Source organism: Amphiprion ocellaris, chromosome 14 (assembly GCF_022539595.1).
Source record: "Amphiprion ocellaris isolate individual 3 ecotype Okinawa chromosome 14, ASM2253959v1, whole genome shotgun sequence".
Taxonomy (NCBI): Eukaryota; Metazoa; Chordata; class Actinopteri; family Pomacentridae; genus Amphiprion; species Amphiprion ocellaris.
This window is the reverse complement of record NC_072779.1, coordinates 5,983,937-6,004,831: the sequence shown is the minus strand read 5'-3', so window position 1 is coordinate 6,004,831 and position 20,895 is coordinate 5,983,937. Positions and strand designations below refer to the sequence as shown.

Sequence of the window (20,895 nt, the reverse complement as noted above, 5' to 3'; positions counted from 1 at the left end):
TTCATTTTAATGGCAGCACATGTGGAACATGACTTTACCTGTAGAAGATTTTAATGTAGTGCACTTTTTTGTAGTGCAGATGGATACATATACATTTCATAAGTTTGGGTGTATTATGTCAAGATTGTTGTTGGTGATTAATCGCAATTTTAATGTTTCCATAATATATTAAAAGCAATACAACATTATATATGTTATAGTAATGTATTACAGGTATATAATGTTGCAGAAACACTGAACATTTTCTTCGTTTTTCTCTCCCCACAGTCAATTTTGACCATTTCCAGATCTTGAGGGCAATAGGAAAGGGGAGTTTTGGAAAGGTAAGTCTAGTTTTACCATTGTGTCCTTTCAGTCTGGAAAAAAAAAATGCACCCACATCCTTCAGAGCCTGGAAACAGTGGAAAAAAATAACTATTTACACCAAAGATAGAAAGTAGTTTATGTTCAAAACTTTTTCTAAACTAAGTCATAATGGTCACAGAAAGGGAAACGTTAATACTAAAGTAACACAATACTTGAACTAAGACACTAAAACACATTTTAAGAGGCAATTGATGTTGTTTAGGAGCCAATAAATTAATGTACATAACATGTATGATAAAAAATCAAATACATGCACATATATGCACAATGTGACGGAGGGACTTTTGAAGTCCATGGGATATATCTTGCATACATTTTATTAAAAGTTAAAAAAAAAAAAAAAAAAAGCTAATGTTTTTTTTATGTTCATTATGATCCTGTCTTTACAAATTCCATAGTTATTCATTATGGAAACAATCACTTATTAATAAAAATGACTGGATATCACTAAAATGTCAACTAAATAAGCATCCAAATTTAATAACAACCACCTTCTAATTAGCTACTGACTGTGTTCTTTTTATTAAGTTGAGATAATCATGACAGATATTTCATTTTTTGGCAATTTATCAAATTTTATATGGAAAACAACTAATGGCATCTGTGTCCGAGAAATCACTTTCAACTAAGTTATCCATTACAAAAACACCTTTCAAGGAAGTGTGTTAATTCCAGATCACATGACCTGCTCCACATGATGTCATTTCCTCCTGAAGAAAAGACTGGCCAGACTCCAAGGCTTTCTGAGTTATTTAATATAAAGTAGTGTGTGAGTCAAGTGTGGATTTATGGCATGTCAACAGGTTTACTACAATATCTTTAGAAATAACTTTCAATTTCAGTTTAACTCAATTGTATATATATAATATTTAGAAGAATCTTTCTGTAAAAATACCATGTGGTGTTTGGTTGATTTTAGGCCTGAAAACAGCAAAAATGTCAACTGTGATACCTGTCAACTATGTTACAAAAAGTCCTTCAATTATATATTAACCTTGTACAGTTACGTAAAAATCAAGATGCTGTTATTAAGTTGCTTTTCTCTGACATTTCAATGTTATTCAGATTACTCAAATTAAATAACAAGTCCACACTATGTAGAAGCTCATATTAAATAAATGTTACTGTTGCTTGACTTAAACCATCAAGCCACCATTCGTTTTTTTTCTGTTGATCGACCGCTTGTTTGAGTTCCACACAGTCCAATTCGATTTCCTTGCAGAGCCCTGCTAACACAAGGGCCCTGCATCCGGTTACAAATAATACCACGTCCTCTCTCTATAGCCGGACATTATCGCCCAGTACAGCTGAGTAAAGCTTTACGGTTTAACATGCTCGAGAACAAACCGGCAGGACAACGGAAACAAATTAGAGGTGATAGCAGTCATGTTCCCTCTTGCTGTTAAGCCATACAGTGCAGAGTAATTCAAATCAGCATTTAGAGTGCACGTAAGCACATATAGAGATGCACATGCATACACACGGACGTACGCAGCATCAACACTGTGTCCAACAACAGATAAGCAGTCTAATCACAGTAGATGGCAAGCTGTTCAATGGGAGGAGTGATGTGATCAGGGTTTGGCTGATTAACTGTGCCAGCTGGTCTACAGATCACTCTCTTAGATAGCAGTAATCACTGGCTTATTGAGGCTTGTAGCACAGACAAGCATGACTACAAATAAATATGGGGTATTACACCTCTGCATATTGAAAATTCTCAGACACACTGTCAGAAGCAATAACCGTGTGCATATCAGTTCAGTATATACACACGTTAAACACTACCCAGTTTGCATCAGGTGTTAAATTTTCCATTTTACTGTCCCGATTTTTATTTTGAAAGAACCGACTGCTCTCCCCTCTGACACACACTAGCAGTTCTAATGAATGCTAAAATATTTCCCATCTCTAAAATGCAAAATGTACTGGTGTGAAAAGTTAAACATCTTAAGAGAGGATTAAAATCGTGATCACAGAGATTAAAGATAAATCCTCTCCTTTCAAAGTTTCCTTCCAACCTTGTTAGTCGGGCAACATTTCTGGTTATTGCAGGGATGTTACAAATGCTCCATGTGTTTATGCAGCACGTGCAGAAAAGCTGTAGACAAACACGATGAATGATGGAAAACACGCTACAGCTGTATGTTGCATCACTGTGGAGACAAAAAAAATATTCTATTTCAATGTGTCAAAATGCTTTTTTTGGATCTGATGCAGTGATTCATCTCATAAATACATTCACACATTTGTAAAGTAAGTATCAACCAGTAAAGAGACACCTTTCTATTTTAATTAATGTCAATATTTTCCTAAACTTTGAGAAAAATAGGATCACATGGCTTAAATTGAACTCTTATGAGCTATTTTTGTTGTTATCATTATATTTGTCCAAACAAATGTACCTTTAGTTGTAGCAGGCATTAAAATGAACAAGAAATTGAAGAAAACAAGGATGGTCTAATAATTTTCTTCCATGACTGTAATTCTGCACAAGATGGGTGTTTATCACACGTTGTCATATTGACAGTGAGGATGTGGATGCTATGTGAGCAAAATATGAATCCTTTTCTAAAGGCTGAAGCACTGCACAGCAAAATGAAATGTACACTTATCTGATCTTATCAGGTCTGCATTGTGCAGAAGAAAGACACCAAGAAGATGTACGCCATGAAGTACATGAACAAGCTGAAATGTGTGGAACGAAATGAAGTGAGGAACGTTCTGAAGGAGCTGCAGATCATGCAGAACCTTGAACATCCTTTCCTGGTCAACTTCTGGTAAGACACCCTGTTTTATTGAGTATTTCAAAGTACAATTGCTTGTCTCTGTCTAAGTATTCTCTGAATGAATGAATATCTTTTACAGACAGTTCAGGTGCTGCTTTTTTAATTCAAACTCAGAAAGTCTTAAAATTCATCACTGAGTGACTTTGACAGAATATACTCCTCAGTTCATTAAATATGTATACAAAAGGCTGCTTTGAGAATCCTAGGCTCAGTATGAATGCTTTCCACCTCTCCACAAAAGGCTTGTGTTTCAACACTGGTTACTATCCTCAACAATTAAGGCCATTTGATCAATTTCTGTAGCGCGCACCACGTGACCCATTTTATTTTTATGGCGTTTTGTATCCTTACCATTTAATCAGTGAATGCCTGGACACAAAGTAAGAGCGTCATCTATTTGAAAAGACGCCTCTCACACAGTCTTAGATTGAGTCATCCAGAAAGGTGTTGACCGCCGGGGAACTGTCACAAACCTCATCTCACCCTGAGAAGCTGCTAAAAGGAAAATGCAGTTTGCTCACTCATCCAAGGTCTACTTTTGTGCGACTCTCGTCTCTCAGCGACCTCCCGTTTGCATCACCGTATTTGGGGTCGAGGAAATCTTTCCCTCAACAGCTCCTTCGCAATGCGAGTGCTAATCTGAGATGACTCATCAGGTGCTTTTAAGCGAGTCATTCATCGGAATCTGAAATCCAGAGCTTATTGAGCGATGGGAATCGTAATTTTGCGATGTCTGATAAGTACTGCTTGTTAAGGTTCCGTCTGAAAGGCGTCATTAATTCTTGATAAGCACTCCGGCTCTACAACATCTGAGGGGAAGGCAGCCTGGTTTTCTGTCAAGCAGAGATGTCTGTCCAAAAACAAAGAGACAAGAACAGTCCCTGCAGTCCACATTCTAAATATAAAAGCATATTTATCATAATAATTATATATTCCTGCCTTTGATTCACCAGTTTAACTGCTGTTTTCAGGTTTAATCATCTCTCTGTGATATAAAACACTGAAACTGTGATCATTGACTCAGTGCACTCTCCCTCTATTATACCGTGGCATCACTTTTCTATCCTCTCTTTACCTCCTCCTCCTCCTCTTTTCTCCCTTTTAAATTTCAATTAATCTTTTTGAAAGCTGCTTTGGCAGAATCAGTAGCTATCTTTTTAATTACTAATGTAAATGAAACAAAATAAAGTCCTCCCTTGGTGGGGATGAATGAGAAGAAGCACATTTGGAATAAAGATAGAAATGATAGAAAGGGAAAGCAGAGGGGATGTTGAGGGAACAATAACAGAGGGAGAAGTGCAGTGTACAGACTCATCAGACAAACAGTGCCGGTGCTTGCTTTCTTGCTTGATTGCATGCTGTGTTGGACAAAAAAAAAAAAGTTGAAAGTTAATGCTGTTGGCAGCGTAAACTCCCCCCTGGGTGGGGGTGGTTTCCTCCAGAGATGTGCTTGGATCAGCGCTGTGCCCACTCACCCACTTTCTCTCTCCCCCTTCCTGTCTCTCCCACTCTGTTGAGTTGGCATAAGTTATGATTGTCCTGAGGTAAGCGCTCAAGGTCAGAGCCGGGGAGAGATTACCTGCAAGCAAATCGACTGCACTGAGCCAGTCACATGCAGAAAGCTGTTCCCTGGCTCGCCTCCCTTCTCCTTCCTCTGGCCTCTTTTCATTCATCTCCGATGTGTTTTTTCTCACCTTCCTCATTTTTTCCTTTCTCTCCTTTTTCACCACCTGCTTCACTTCCCTTTTCTTCTCCTCTTGCTGTCACTGCGCTCGCTACTGGCCATGACCCCAGATGTCTCTCTGCACCCAGCATGCAGCCAAACAACAACACACTTGGAAGACAGGAGCGAAAAAAGGGGAAAAAAAAAGTTTTTTTCACTCCTACAGAAGTTATTTTCTGAGCATGTTCGGCAATACTGAGTTTGAAGAATCTTACTCTTTGGTGCGATCGGTTTATTGATGTGCCAGCACCGGTAGCGCAGCCCGTTGTGCCTGCAAGTCTCACTGTGTAAGGGGAGCCCTTATTGGCACTGAACTGCTCTGACACAAAGGCCAAGGATACACTCACACTGCATAGGAGATACACTGTAAAAAAAAACAAAACAAAGAAGTTGTTTTTACGGTAAAATTCCGGCAGCTGTGGTTGTCAGACTGCTACCATAAAATGACGGTAAAACATTTTCTACATTTACAGTGAAGAAATGTAATGATATTGTTGATTTTAGGGTAAAAAAAAACATGCTTCATTCCATATTTTATTGTAAATGAAAGTTTTAACCTTTAAAATGTACATGAAAATACTATATAAAATAGAGGTTGTGCAACTTGTTATAAATATTACAGCATTCTTCCATTATCAGCACAACAGCTGTGTATTTCACATTAACTATAGGAATTTTTAGCAAAAATTGTGGTTATTGTATATGTCTGTTATTACCACAAAAGTACATTACTTTGACTGGTAACGAACTGTATTTTTTACATGTAATAAATGCAGAAATTGCCATGTTATAAATATTGCATGTTTCCATTATCAGCACAACAATATGTACATTTAACTGGGAAAAACTACATTCTTTTTGAGAATTAAATGCAAAAATTGCAGTATTGTTCTACATATTACAGCATTTTTCTATTAAAAACTGTGCAGGAGTCTGTATTGTATTTTTTCAAGAGAAAAAAATATTTTAAAAAACACATTTTTCTCCTAATTAACCTAATTATGGTGATTCAGTGTTATATAAACTGCATCAATTTCTAGTCCTTCAGACCTTTCTATGCCTCTGAACCAGTGACAGTCAAGGCTGCAGGCTTATTTTTGGGTTGTATCTCCTTCCATCACATTCTGATGATAAGCTGATTAGAGTTTGGTGTTCAAAGACCAAGGTCACTGTGACCTCGCAAACAACTTACTTAGCCATAGCTCAAGAATTCATATTCTAATTATGACAAACTTTCCCTCAAATGTCAGATATGACTAAATAATAAAGTTAGATTTTACAAATTGAAAAGGTCAGCTTCACTGTGGCATCATAATCTTCTGCAGAGACACCTCTCTGGTCATTATTCAACAGTGTAACTCAGCAACAGAAGGGGAGATTGTGACCATATTTAACATTTAGTCAGAGAGTGAATTAGTGACACTAATCTTGAGAGCCACTTCAATGCTGTGGTGATTTTATAAATCATTTGTGCTGCTGGGTTTGAAGATGTATGTAAAGCATCAGTGATTTAGAATTAGAAGCTTCTTTGTAACAACATACGTATTTGTCTTTCATTGTCTAGTGCCAATGACTACAACTTTGTGTTCTATCTAAACTAGTCACAAATACACTTAACCCATTGTAGTAGATGCCTTCAAAAGTATTCACTAAATATATTACTTGAGTCTGGATAGATAAGGAAGTAAACTGTGAGCTAATTAGTTGGTGAAAGCATAGTTAAACCATTCTGCAGCACAGAATGCTCTGACTGTACCTTATCATCATTCTGCTGTGAGGAGAAAAATGCTGTAGCTTGTCTGTATTTGTTTAAACCGATTACAATCGAATTGAGTGGAGCAAGTGTTCCTTCGAAATAGTGAAGGACAAAAAAATGGCTAAATCACAGTAAAAAAAAACCCAGCAGGGCTGCCTCCAAATCCTTGGCAAAATTTGACATTCTTTTAGTGTGGCAGGTTGCTAGCTCTGTGTTGTTGTCATTGTTTCCCATAGTGGAGGGCATCTTGAAACCAGTTACACACGGAAGGGGAGTGGAAAGTCATTCGATCTGTTCAGCTAATAGTCAGAATAGTGGAGGGATACAACAGCAAGGTGGTAATTATTATTTTCCTTGTTACTTTCTCAAGGAATTTGCCTGATGACGTGTTGTCAACATACAGCCAAAGAAGTGGAATTAAAAAAAAGAAAATTAGTAGTACTAGTGTTATTCTGAAGAACTGTTATGCTAAATTCCATTATGGCTAGAATGAAAGAAATGACATAACTGGATAAAAAAAAAACTAATAACTTGAGTGCACAATGATAATGTTCACTGTTGAAAGCTGATCTTCTTTTAACAAACTCTATACGTCACTTCATTTCATGATGTACCCCATGCAACTTTGGGACAAATACTACTATGATGTAACATGGTATTGTAAAAAAATAAATCAATTGCGTAACTGTCAAATTAAAAGAAGAGGTACATTATCAAAAGTCTGAAACATCGTGGGGTAAAAGCTTGAGTTGCTTCAGGGAGTCCCTCTTTTTCTTAGTTCTTATGCAATCTTACTAATGCATTACATTTCTATGCAGAGCAAAGACATCATTCAGTGTTGTTCTCCATTCATGCGCTTTTCGGCTCTTAGAACAGCAGTAATGCCATAATGTTCCACAAAGGCAGAATATTCCTCAAAGAAAAATGAAGTAAAAGGTCTAGTAAACCTATCATGTGGCATTATGCAGGCACTATAGTCTGCTTAGGTACAGGCTCCATTAAGGAGCGTAATCTAAGAAAAGCTCAGTTCTAGACTCTTGCGTCACAAGTATTGTAAGTAATAGTGAGATCTTCTTGTACTGACAAACAATATAGTTGTGTAACTGCAAAATGTGCCCATCACATCCTTATTTACTTTTCACAGTGCAGGCACTGATGAACACTTGAATGCAGCATCTCAGCATGTCAAGTATTTGGCCTTAAGTCAAGGTGACCTGGTGAAATAGAAGATCACACAGTCTGGGCTGGCAAGAATAATAAAACACCGGAATTATGTTCAGTCACTGCAGAAATAAGTTCAGCTGCTAAATTATAGACATAATTAGGTTTCTCTTGTCTGTATGTGGAGTTTAGGTGCAGTATTTGGCATGGATTCCCTGTGTACTTTTTGGTGAGGGGTGTGTGTGTGTGTGTGTGTGTGTGTGTGTGTGTGTGTGTGTGTGTATGTTGCTGCACCAATGTGTGCATACTCAGGCAGAATTAGACACAGACTGATGGAAGCTGTCAGTCACAGCAAAGTGTTGGGCGACAGGGTGGGAGGAAGGTCAGAGGGCTGTCGGCATCCATCCAACATGTCACAGTGTGAGCACTCGGTCGGCTGTGTCCATTTCAGCAAAGGTGCTGTGGTCAGATGGTCTGTTTGTGTGTGTGTGTGTGTGTGTGCATATATGGCCAGTGTGTGTGTGTCTCATCACCATAATTGCAATACTTTGTGCTGAACAGCCAAGTCTTGATTAGGCCTTTTACTTCTGAGATCCACTGACAAGGTTTTTATGCTGCAGGCGTTCAATATATAAATTTAAATTAACAAAAATCATTCAACATTCAGTGGAGGTTTAGTTCATTTACCTCATAAAAGGTGCATGGAAGATGGATTACTGTGTGGGAGAAAACTCCTTCTCCAGGAGTCTGATATTACATTAAGTACAAGAAGTACAAGTGATCTTTTCAGAATATTGGCAATGTTATTTCGATTTTATTTTATTATTTAAATGTAATAATATCATGGAAAATTGGATTTTTTTGCAGAATATTGCCACGTGAGGAACTGTCTTGCAGGATTTAAGGTCTATACTCTACTTAAAGCAGTAATACGTTTAGTGTTTAGTTAGTGCCTTTTGGAAACGCAGCAGCTTTAGTGTTACTTCATTTAAGTGTGTAGCGCTGCGTGTCATAACTGTTACTTTTGACAGAGGGACAGAGAATCTTTTCTGTAAGGTCTGTTACCATTAGCTTGCGAGTCCCTGTGGTTTCTGGAGACTTCCATTACCGAAGTGGCCTGGGGTGCCTCTCTGCCTCTAAAAGCTCCGTGCAGGATGCTCTCTCCCATCAGACTGGCTGCCTGGAGGCCACCAAGAGGTCACATTGAAATGCATGTGTGGCCGAGCAGAGATAGACACCGGAAGAAAGACAAAATGAGCGGAAGGTGGGGGCAACTGGAGGACAAGAGAGGCGGAGAGGAAAGGACGAGGGAGAACGAGCAGGCTGGATGCCAGGGAGGCTAATGAAAAGTCTGCACCATTTCAACATAATGCATAGGTGCTAATCTGCAGCCTGACTGCTGTTCTCTGCTCGCCACACAAAGTTCTGGTCGAAGCATCAAGCAACAGCTGCTAATGGATGTTTTCAAACTTTCTGTACTATCCTTTTTCGGTCCTTTGGAGCTGCACAGTAAAAATAGAGACAAAATAGCGACTGGTTGGCTGATTATTTTCCATTTTATAGCGATACATATGTTCATTTTTATTCTGTTATGTTTATGCAGCTGTTAGTTACAAGGGTCTGGGATCTTTATGAATTCTACAACTATTAATGTAAGAATTTGCACAAAAGTTCACGTGAAACTAATACAATGATCTAGTAAACTTTGAAAAATGACATTTTCAGACTCAATGCATTGATTTAGTATATTATAAGATTTTACACATATTATTATTGCATCTTCTTATTATGTAATCTACATTTCTATATTGCAGTTGTGCCGACTAACATTCTATAAACTACCTGCAAATCAATCAATAATTGGATATTTCTGCAACAATTATGCGTGACAAGTCAGATGCTGTATTTTTCTACACTATTTTCCTCCCTGACCTCTATTTAAAATGCTTGGTATTTACTATTCAGGAGGTGAGTTCTCCAACAGTTGCAAAAGTTTGGATTGTTTTCAATTATATTTTCAACACCAGAGTTGCACTCAGAGACTGCAGACCTCTGCCAAGGCCAATGTCCTGTCTACCAATTTTAAATAAAGTGATGTGGAGCCGTACCAAAATTTAATGAGTTCTCCCTGTGCCCATGTTCCACCTCTCCGTCAAGTTTTATGAAATTTGGTTGGGAAGTTTTTGTGTAATGTCTCTGACAAACACACAAAAGGCAGTGAAATCAGGTAATAACATGAGGTGATAAAAGCCAAAGCATAGTTTCAATACGAAACAGGCTCTTTTAAATCACATTAATCATGTTGCCATACTAAGAGTAACATGGTTAACTTTTGTGACCCTAAACCTACCTGTGACAAACAACCTAATTGGTGCCGTTTCTAATTCATTCTGACAGCAGGTCACTTGAGATTTCATTCATATTCAACCGCCTTCCAATTACCGTGTCACTGTGGTCAGAACTGGAGTGAGTGAGAAGGAGGCTGGACTTGTTTTTAGAGGAAATGGGCCTCTTATTGTCATAGGAGACCAATTTACACTCTAAGCAGAGTAGCGACATTGCTGAAATGGCATAAAATATAAAGCTCAGTTCGCACCAGGTCAGTCAGTTCCGGAGGGATGTTGTTGATTAGCAGCTATTACACTGAATGTCCTGCATGAATAACTTTGAGAAACACAAAACCACACACTTGTGCTGATAGTTGTTGACTTTGTGCACCCATCTTCAGAAACCTTGCATGTGTGTGAGGTTTTTATTTGTGCAAATGCTCGTTTATGCCTGTATCTGTGAGAGTGCTTATTATATGTGGAACTTTTGAGGACGTAGTTTCTGCAGCTAGCATCGCATCTTAAGAGAAAAGGCAAATGACTCTTACAAAAGGCTGTCGAGTGGCAGCATTTATGTGGTGTTTGGGCATATTATCACAATCAAAGTGTGCTGCACGTGCCTTGGTACGTGTATGATCATGCCAGACTGTCTTTATCGCGGCTTTATTCCTGACCAGCCATGTCAGAGCTGGCGGTGAGTCAGTCAGTTTTCCTTGTTTGGAGGACAAAACAACTTCCCCTCAACACTCATGGCTCAATCCTTTCAGCTTTTTATCATCTTGGCTTTTTGATGGAATGACCAGTGGGACTGAAAACATGGAAACCTCAGCCAAGCATGAGAGTTGGTTTTCTACTCGATTAAACTGAGGACTCAAGTGTGATATTGATTGACTTGATGGCCTTGCTGCTCCTCCGTAACAGCCACCTGACCTCCTCAGCAACGTTTGTCAAATCATAGTCACGCGTGTTAAAGTCAGAATACTTTCTATTCTCTGTTTTGGCTTTTACTGCCAGTGAATATTCTACTAACCAGTTGACAAAAAGCTGTTATATTATCACATTTGCTTTTCTTGTAGCTGAGTGACAAATGTGTTTTCTAAAAAGAAAATCCAAAATATTGGTCCATTTTAACTCTGTTATGCACCATTCCATCGCCAGTCCACTAAAATATGCCCTTTTTAGATTACAAAAAATAAACAACTACATGATTAGGATATTTCGGCATATGGGTTCTGTAAAGCATCTTGAGACAATCTGACCTGTAATTGGCGCTATATAAATAAAATTGAATTGAATTGAAAAATTGAATTAATAATTAACTAATATTGGTTTGACTTAAACATTAGGTCAACCTTCTGAACCTTCAGCAGATTTCTGAATTTTTCAGTCCTGTCACATTTTTAGTAACTATATGGGCTAATTTTTCACTGCAATAAAGGTCCTGCACCTTTATGGAAACAGCACAACCACAAAGAGACCTTAAATATGTCATTTGTTCAGAATCGCACAGTTATAATGCTATAAATTGTCCTAAATATTTTTTTTAAAAAAAGGAATCAACATACAATTCTGTTTTTTCCCTTCACACATATGAACAAACTGGGGAAAAAACTGTAGATATTTTACTACTTACTTTTTAAAATATATTTGTTTCCTTATTAGTATTCCATCTGCTCTATGTAAACACAGCCTGCAGTTCAACCCAGCTTTGAGAAAAGTCTCCAAATTTTCTCATGTGACTGTCAGCCACGGCTGAGTCAGTCATGGCCTATCAGTTGTACTGATTAGTGCTAATTTTACATTTTTTAAAGATTCTGGTTAGAGCAAATTACTTACTTTGGGCAAAAACTTAAATGAGAAATTAGTAAGAAAGTGATTTTTGATAAAATATCATAATTTTCAGCTCAGATTTGGTTAAGTTTCCCTATCAAATGGCAGGTTACGAGTGTAAGGATTGCCAGAAAATTAAAAATGAAGTGATTCTTTCTGTTTTTACAGCTCTAATGAAAGGTGTAATTATGATAAGAATAACCCTTCTGTTTAACCTGCTGGCAGTTTTTGGGGTTCAGAGGGTTAACTAGGTTTAGTTAAGTTTGAAGATTAGGTTAAGCATAATAGATTTGAAGATTAAAGTCTAGAAAAAGTCAATGTACGTGAAGAACCCATCCCATTGCATACATTGCGTACTATAGCAATTAAATAAACGGCTGTTTTCCTGGAAGAAGCTTCTGTTTTGCTGCCAAGAAAAAAAGAGCAATTATTGTCCGGTTTTACCTCCTAAATGCCTGTGGCAGCAGCGTCTTGAGTTCTTCACCACCTTAACCAACTCTGCTGGGTTAGAGGTATTTACACTCTAAATGTGTGTGCATGTGACAGACACTAAGGTAGACTGAAGGGGAAGAAAGTGTGGGTGAAACAGGCCAGAAAGCAGACAGACAAAGGGAGAGAATGAGAGGTGAAGACAGTTAATCAAAAGATTAATGGACAGAGTAAAATGGAGTCAATCCAGAAAACACAAACTGCCGTCTAGCTCTCACTTCAAACCACCAACAGGCCTGTTTGTCTCGTTTTAGTTCGCAGTTTCCAGCTAGTCCTGTTTTTAGCTTTGGTTATAACATTTTGGGTCATCAATATTTCACACGTTGAGTCTTGGTCTTTTTTTTTTTTTTTTTAAGTACACACTTTTAAATGCTTGGTCTCACACCACTGCACTTAATGAATGCTCTTTGCCTGGAACCATATTTCCCCCCTTCACACTGTTTTCACACTGTTTTCTCTAATGAACGTACATGAATTTAGCAGTCAAAGTTAAAAGAAAACTTCAAAATAACAAGTCTCAGTGACTAAGATTTCAACATTTGTGGTTAATTAGTCCTTCACACATACTTGAACACAGAACCAGAGCAGGAGCACTGTGGATAATTGGGAAGAGTGTTTTGACCATCTATGTACATAGAGCTGTGTCGGCCTCCAAAAAACTACAAATCCTGTATCAAAGCGGAGCGCTGCTTTGATATTTAAGAGAATGTTAAGTGAGTTTGATGTTGGCTTCTTTCCTCTATGCCAGAATCAAATGTCACATCATTTTCCAACTCACCCTCTCTCATCTGCATGCACTCACACAAGCAAACACACTGATGCTCTCTGTCGCCTCAGTTGCATCCCTCTTACATCTAATGGCAGCAGCTGGAACTTTTCGCAGATTCAGATCTTTATAGACTCCATATGCAGGTCCACTCTTTTCAGAACATGTAATTTTTAAATAATTTCATTGCAATTTGTAAGGCTCTAGCCGTAACTTTTGCTCTAAAGTCTCCCTTGGTTCATTGATTAAATCCTTAAAAACTCATCTCCATGTGTCAAAATTACATATTAAGAAGTTTTCCATGTGAAAATAATCCTTCCTGCCCTGAAATGGCTTTCATGTAACTCCACAATGATGCTTCCTCTAGAATGTATAGATTTTGACCATTTATTTTGCATATGACATGTGTGCTAGCACACAAAAATACCATATGGATATGTTTAAAAGGTCCTTAAAAATATTGAACCATTTATTTATTATAATTTTAGACATATTTTAACCAACACCTTTTTTTATGGTGGCTTGCAGATAGACAAAGCACAAGGCAATTAAAAAGCACCTTCAAATCCAGTTGACTATAACTTTCCCTCATCTATCTTACAATGACTGATTTTACTTTTGTCTAGTTTAAATTAAAATAAAAATCAATCAACTCTGAAAATACAACTGGAGCCAGACTTCTTAAACAGCTACAACATGATGATGATGTTGGCTGTAACTGTAACTTATTATATCTTATACAAAATGTGGACAAGAATACCAGACAATAGGTAAATTCCAACTATGCACGTATGTAAAATCTACCAGCATATCTACAATATATATGCATGCACTCACATACACGCATACAACATACACTCACATGCATACATGTATGCAGTCGGTGTAGACAGAAGGATTGACACACTGTTATGTTGCATGAATACCTTACAGCAAAATAACTAAATAAATAACTCAACAGATTATTCAACTGTTCAAAGTATTATCGGATATCAAACCATTCTTTTGTATTTTAGTGTGTCTTAAATACTTTTTGAATTTAGAATTGTTCAGCACTTTGTCACATAATCCTGTTGTTTTTCCATCTTCAACCATCTTGAGATGCATTTGTCCCGAACCTCAACTAATAAAACAGAATGCATATCAGGACTATAGCAATAGTTGCTCTTTTGAAGTTGAAGATATAGAGGATATTTAATACGTTTTATCCTGTACATGACCTGGCCAATGCTATAATCCCTCAGATCATAAAAATAGCAATGTTTGTAATTATATAAACAAGGCATTAAGAGGGTCCATATCACGCGATTTGCTGATAATTCTCATGACTCGCCTTTGCTATTTAAATACCTGCTTTATACGGGTTTAGTGCATATTTAAACCTCTGTTCTGAACAACAAACATCTATGCCTAAGCTTTCATTTATCTGATCCTTGCTCCAAGTCTTGACCCTATAATTTATTTCCATTACAGAGACTTTGGTTTTCTATCCAGAAAGAACACTGGACTGTGTAAACAATTTTGTGTCCTCACAACATAAGTAAACCAAGTCCACACACACATTGAGGTATATTAAGTTTACCAAAAACTTTGGGGAAGCTGGGCGTCTGCAGGCGTGGCTAAGTAATTGCTGCTTGTCTGAGTGATTGATAGCACTGAGTCTGCTCCCATCCATTCAGCTGTACTGCATTACACACTCTAAGGGAACTGGACAGGCCTCATCTCAGTTCCTTTCCACCTTATTCATTAGAAAAGAGCTGTTTGCTGATTTGCATCTTGTGTGATTAGGATGGGCTGACTCATTCAAGGTGTTCTGTTTTTTCCCCAGGTTATTTTTTAGTAAGACAATAATATTTGATGATGGCTATAAGTGATATGAAACTGAGAACAGACAGAACTCCATGTGTGTGTGCAGCTCTTTGTGACATTGTAAAACGTGCGTCCTCAGTACAGGCATTTCCCAGATAGTCTTTCCACACTTGGAGGCCATTGGCAATTAGATGTTAAGTGGTCTCAGCACTTTCGGAGCCTTAGCAGACAGTTTGGAGTCAGCTCAATCAATCCCCATCCATCCAGTACAGAAAACCACCACCTTCAGTATATTGGTAAAGGACCCAGAGGAAAGGGGGCTACCAGCTTTGCAAAAAACTACTCCTTCGTCATTCAGTTTTGAGCTTCGGCCAAGATGATGGCCCTTATCTGCCAGCAGTAACCCCTGTGGACTCTATGCAGAAAAATAAAATCCCTAGTCAACACTGAAGCCTACACTTCACTGAAGTCTGCTTATTATCTGATTAGACATATTTTGGTGGAACTGAAAGAGGCTATGGTGCTGTTCTGAATTTTAAGCAAGATATGAACTTGCAGATGTAGGACATTGTGTTGCAGACTGTATCCAGAGCAGCACTTTAGGCAAGTGAGGAAATATTGGCTGCTGCATGTTTTTTTAAATATTATTTTTGCATAAATTAGTTTATTGTGGGAGAGAAACTAATTAGCTTATCATTTAGAAGGAGAGGGTGGGGAAAAAAATAAAGTGCAGCCCCTGTGGGAAGCTCAGCATGTAAAATCGATGATTTGTGCAACAGCTTCTCAAATGGCAACGCAGGGAGCTGCGTGCTGATACAGGCCTGCTGTGTTTGCCAGTGCTTAATTGATGGATGAATAGATTGATGACCACAACTTGCCTTCCCACCCAGAACGTCATGCACATACTAATAGTGGGCTGAGGCACATGCAGGCAAACTGAACCCTGTTGCACAAAAATGATGCACTTATATGACTAAACTGCATTTTCATTTATGTTTTGAGGGAAAATTTGAAAAATCCACAAAGTCTAAATTAGCAGAGCAGGTGGAGGCATAAATCTGTCACCTACGATTGATACGATGGATAAATGGATGGATGAACCTTGGAAATTCAGAAGACTGTTGTTTGCATCCCCAATGTGGAATGTTTAATCTTAGCCTTAAGCTTCATTTTCACTCGCTGTTTACCTTTGTTTGCACTCATTGTTTGGTTTAGCCACCAAAATAATCTGGATAGGTTGAGTAGAAATGTATGCTCTGGGTTTAAATGGACTCTTTCATAATGTTAGCTACATGTGAGAACCATGGTTACGTTTAGGTGCTAAAAGTACTTGGTTGGATTTTGGAAAATGAGTTAAAATACACACACTTTTACAACATGCTTGATCACCTAATATGGGTCGATGCATAATTGTGGGACTTTTTGTACCATAGTTACCAGGTATCATAGTTGACATTTTTGCTGTTTTCAGGCCTAAAATCAACATGACCACCTATAACCAAACACCACATGGTAGTTTTACAGAAAAATTCTTCTAAATATTATATATACAATTGAGGAAAATTGAAATTGAAAGTTAGCGATAAAGATATTGTAGTAAACCTGTTGACATGCCATAAATCCACACTTGACTCACACACTACTTTATATTAAATAACTCAGAAAGCCTTGGAGTCTGGCCAGTCTTTTCTTCAGGAGGAAATGACATCATATGGAGCAGGTCATGTGATCTGGAATTAACATACTTCCTTGAGAGGTGTTTTTGCAACTTATTGAAAGTGATTTCTCTGACACAGATACAATTTGTTATTTTCCACATAAAATGTAATATAGTGCCAAAAAAGAAATATCTGTCATGATTATCTCAACTTAATAAAAAGATCACAATCAAAACAATTTCTGAATAAGCTCATTTTATTATTGTTTAGCTAATTAGAAGGTGGTTGTTATTAAATTTGGACGGTTATTTAGTTGACATTTTAGTGATATCCAGTCATTTTTTTTAATCAATAAGTGATTGTTTTCATAATAAATAATTATGGAATTTGTAAAAACATGATCATAATGAACAGAAAAAACATTAGTTTTTTTTTTACCTTTAATAAAAATGTATGCAAGATATATCCCAAGGACTTCAAAAGTCCCTCAATTATATATTGACCCAAATATGATTCATTGGCTTCAAAAAAGAGCAAAAGTAAAACCAGAAAATAAATGGAAAAAGACATTGATTCCCCCAAAATGTAATTGTGAATGCAGTTTAGTTGTATAGGAACATTTTTTAGGAGACAGTATGCAGTACAAACAAAATTACAAATGGAGCTGAGCAAAGGAAATCCAAAAAAAAAAAAATGAAACATCCTCAGAGAAAATTATACTTGGCAACACTTTGATACTTTCCCTGTTGGAGATGACTAAGAAGACGGTTTAGTTTTCCCTACCAAACTTTGAGAAAATGTAATGAAATGAAAGCATCAAAAAGAGGCAGAAAAGCTCATGGAAAAACTGAGCAAACAATGTTGCAAAGCAGATGCTGGATTCGTTTTTTTACTAATCATGTTATGATTAAATATTTTGGTTAATTTTGATTGGATAGAGGCTGAACCGAAGCTCAATAACATCACTTTGTGTAATGCAAAAACCAGCCAGGTTAATCTGTTTGCTGATCACTAATGTAATCACAACAGAGATTAGGCTTTCTGTGTTGACTGTCCTCAATTGCCTTTTACCCCAGAAACCAGAAAGCAACAAAAACAAAAAGCAAGCAACGCAACATGCTGACTCTTATTTTACATCACACCTGGTACATTTTGGTGTACTATTTTATTGTTAAAGGAAGAATAAAAATAAAGTTTTTGCGTAGCTGACATCCTGTTTAAAGCTGTCACAGCCACGTCTGCCCAAGATGATATTAAAATAACTCTCTTAGCCTTGAAGACGCTATAATGAGCCTGAGGCACGACTCCGCCGGTATGTAGGTGTTCCCCCCCTTTTTGCAATGTGAAAAACTGAGACGAGTGTTTCAGTGATGCGGAGTACAGCAGCATCCATCCTCAGAGACTCCTGGGAGCTTCTGAGGTTGTGTTTTTTTTGGAGATCATGGCGGTGAAATGTTGATGGGTAATTTTGTTTGGGATTCTCAAACCTTTTATAGCTTTTATTCTGAGACCTTAAAAAAAGCTGATGCGCCTGAGGAGCACACAGCTGACAAGAGTTCAATTTGCACTTGTCTTCCTTTTTTTCTTGCTGAAGGGTAAAGGTGTTGTATCTGCAGAAACCCAGAAACTTCCAGCATGGGTTCCCCCATCTAAAAACAATCCATGTTGTATTTGCCTTTCGGGAACCATTTTCTCCTGTTATCTGTGGCTTTTCTCTCTCGTCCTCCATCCTCTTCCTCTTCTCACCCCTTATGTCGCTCCTTCTTCTCTTCTATTGCGACTTCTCCAGCCTCCCACTCTCCTCCTTAAATTAGTTTTTCCATCATTTCTCATCCTCTCCATCACCATTATTGTTCCACTTGATTCCCACTTCTCTCCTTTTGATTGCCTCCTTCATCCTTCTTCCTCTCTTGTATGCACCAACCCGACTCCTCTTCATCCTTATTTTTCCTTTCCTCATGTCCTTGCCATTCTCTGACATCCCTGTGGTGCTATTTGGTGCTATTGTTCTTCACTACTGCTTGTTTTTTCCCCCCTGCAGGTATTCCTTCCAAGATGAGGAGGACATGTTTATGGTGGTGGACCTGCTCCTGGGAGGAGACCTTCGTTACCACCTGCAGCAGAACGTCCACTTCTCAGAGACCACAGTGAAGCTCTACGTCTGTGAACTGGCCCTGGCTCTGGGATACCTCCGCACCAAGCGCATCATTCACAGGTCAGAGATTTTCAAAATAATGTCTTTCCAATGCACTATGTATTTGTAGTTTAATATGTCATAGTTTGTTTCACCATCTGAGCCCCACCAAAATGGTGCAGGGTTTGTTATCTTTAGTAAAACACCAACATTCCTCCAATCATCTGACCCGGCTGTTTAGTAGACAAACTTAAGTTACTGTATTTCAATAACCTATTCTAGTCTAATCTGGGGAAATTTCAATTTTAATGCTTCGACCAAGTTTTGAAAAGAAACAAACAAGAATTTCTGCACTTCTGAGTCCAACCAAAAAGCCATTTCAGCTGCAACCAACGGTCAGATGAAAAAAAAAATTGAACAGATTTTAGCTGATTTGGTCTGAACTGCACTTAGGAGACAAGTATAGAAACAAACCAAAATTGTAAGTTGGAGAATATCTATACAGTATTATGTAGAGCCAACATGTTTTCCTCCGGTATTGGGAACACCTGTGGGAACTTAAAAATATTGTACAAGTTGATTCCTGTTTTGTTTCTCCAATTTTTGTAAAATCAGTAATCAAATTCAACATAAATATATATATTTTAGCTTTGTATTTTAGGATTTATGGCATTATAACTGTGCCATACTTCACAGAAGACATTTTTGAGTTTACTCCACTGCTAGCCATGGTTGTGCTGTTTCCATAGAAGTGTGGGACTTTACATAAAAATGAGCCCACAGTGAATAAAAATGCGATGAACAAAAAACACTCTGAAATAGCTTGGGATTTAGAGAATTAATAATCCAGAGAAGAGTTTGTTCCCCTCTGTCTATACAAACAGCATGAGAGAAATGGTCTTGGACTGGTTGCCCCACTGTCTCTTCTCTCTCTGCCTTGTTTTCCACCAGAGTCTGAGCAGAAAGTCCCCTCCTGTTCTTTTCTCCTTACCTGTCCACCTCCATATCATTTTCTAATATGACTGTTCCACCACTGTGCACAAAGGTCAAGATGTCTTGACATTGAGGTCACACCTGACAAAACAGTTTAGCCTGAGCTGCAGACTATGGCCATCACAAAATGGACCAGTTCTGTCTATGCTGCTGTGTGGACGCCTTATTTAATTTGTAAAATGCAGGTTAAGTGCTTTTTAGGCAGAAATATCTGCTGCTATGGCAGAGCCACAGCATCCAGGGCCAAGAACAGCATGACCACTGCCAGGTATTATTATTTTAAGTAGTTGACGTGACTCAAAACTCTTTGGATATCCCATTACAGCCAAAGGTACTGCCAAAATACATTGAATACACCGAGTGAGCAAAACGCTAAAGGCTGTGACTTCCTTCTTTTCCTTCTTCTTTGCCAGATACATGCAGAAGAAAACTTATTTGCTGTCTTTTTTTCTAGGATTTGGATCTAGTGTTCCTTGTGTGGCTACTGTAATTCTGAAAATAGGGACATTATGGCTTCAATGGCAGAGAAAACTAGGCCTTTACTTGAGGCAGACTTATATGAAACAGTTTTCTTCTCATTGCTGCTGTCCTGACAGTGAAGGACATTCGACGGTAACAGTAATTGCATTTGTGCTACAATCTAGTTATGTCACGCTCAAAGTCTTCTCTAACATTTATTCATGTTTTCATTCACTGACTAACTTCAGCCTTCCCACTTCAAGCTGGTCTCGATTTATGTCGAGCTGCTGTCAGTGAAACTCAACCATTCTGGCAGATTTGTCACATTAAAAGTCTTCCATTTATTGATTGGCTGTTGTGAGTATAAGATAACATTGCAATGACAGATGGAAATAGACCATTGTGTTATTTGCTGGTTATCGCTGTTATTTGAGATGCCATTTATTTGAACACTGGCTTTTATCAGAAAATTTATACAAGATATATGTCGCATTTATTGTAGTTTAAGGCCACAAAAACTCCCAAGTTGGTGAATAATGATGGCTTGGCATGTTTCTGGGTGTTTCTTTGCTCAGATTTTTTACTCTTTCTGGGCTCATTTTTGGTTGCAGAATCAAATCCTGATCCTCTATGGA

General features: G+C 37.9%; 1 protein-coding gene and 1 long non-coding RNA gene across 3 annotated transcripts in view; one reads left to right on the top strand and one right to left on the bottom strand.

The window, feature by feature from the left end:
* LOC111575683 (uncharacterized) overlaps positions 1 to 20,895 on the bottom strand; it is a 96,927-nt gene that overhangs the window by 23,280 nt on the left and 52,752 nt on the right. The window lies entirely within an intron of this gene.
* Positions 1 to 20,895, top strand: part of stk32a (serine/threonine kinase 32A) — an 86,165-nt gene that overhangs the window by 14,966 nt on the left and 50,304 nt on the right. For both annotated transcript variants that reach the window (XM_055017406.1, XM_055017405.1), the window contains exons 3-5: positions 268 to 323; positions 2,995 to 3,146; positions 18,716 to 18,889. In XM_055017406.1, the coding sequence (XP_054873381.1) occupies positions 268 to 323; positions 2,995 to 3,146; positions 18,716 to 18,889 (382 nt within the window). The remainder of the gene's footprint in view (positions 1 to 267; positions 324 to 2,994; positions 3,147 to 18,715; positions 18,890 to 20,895) is intronic.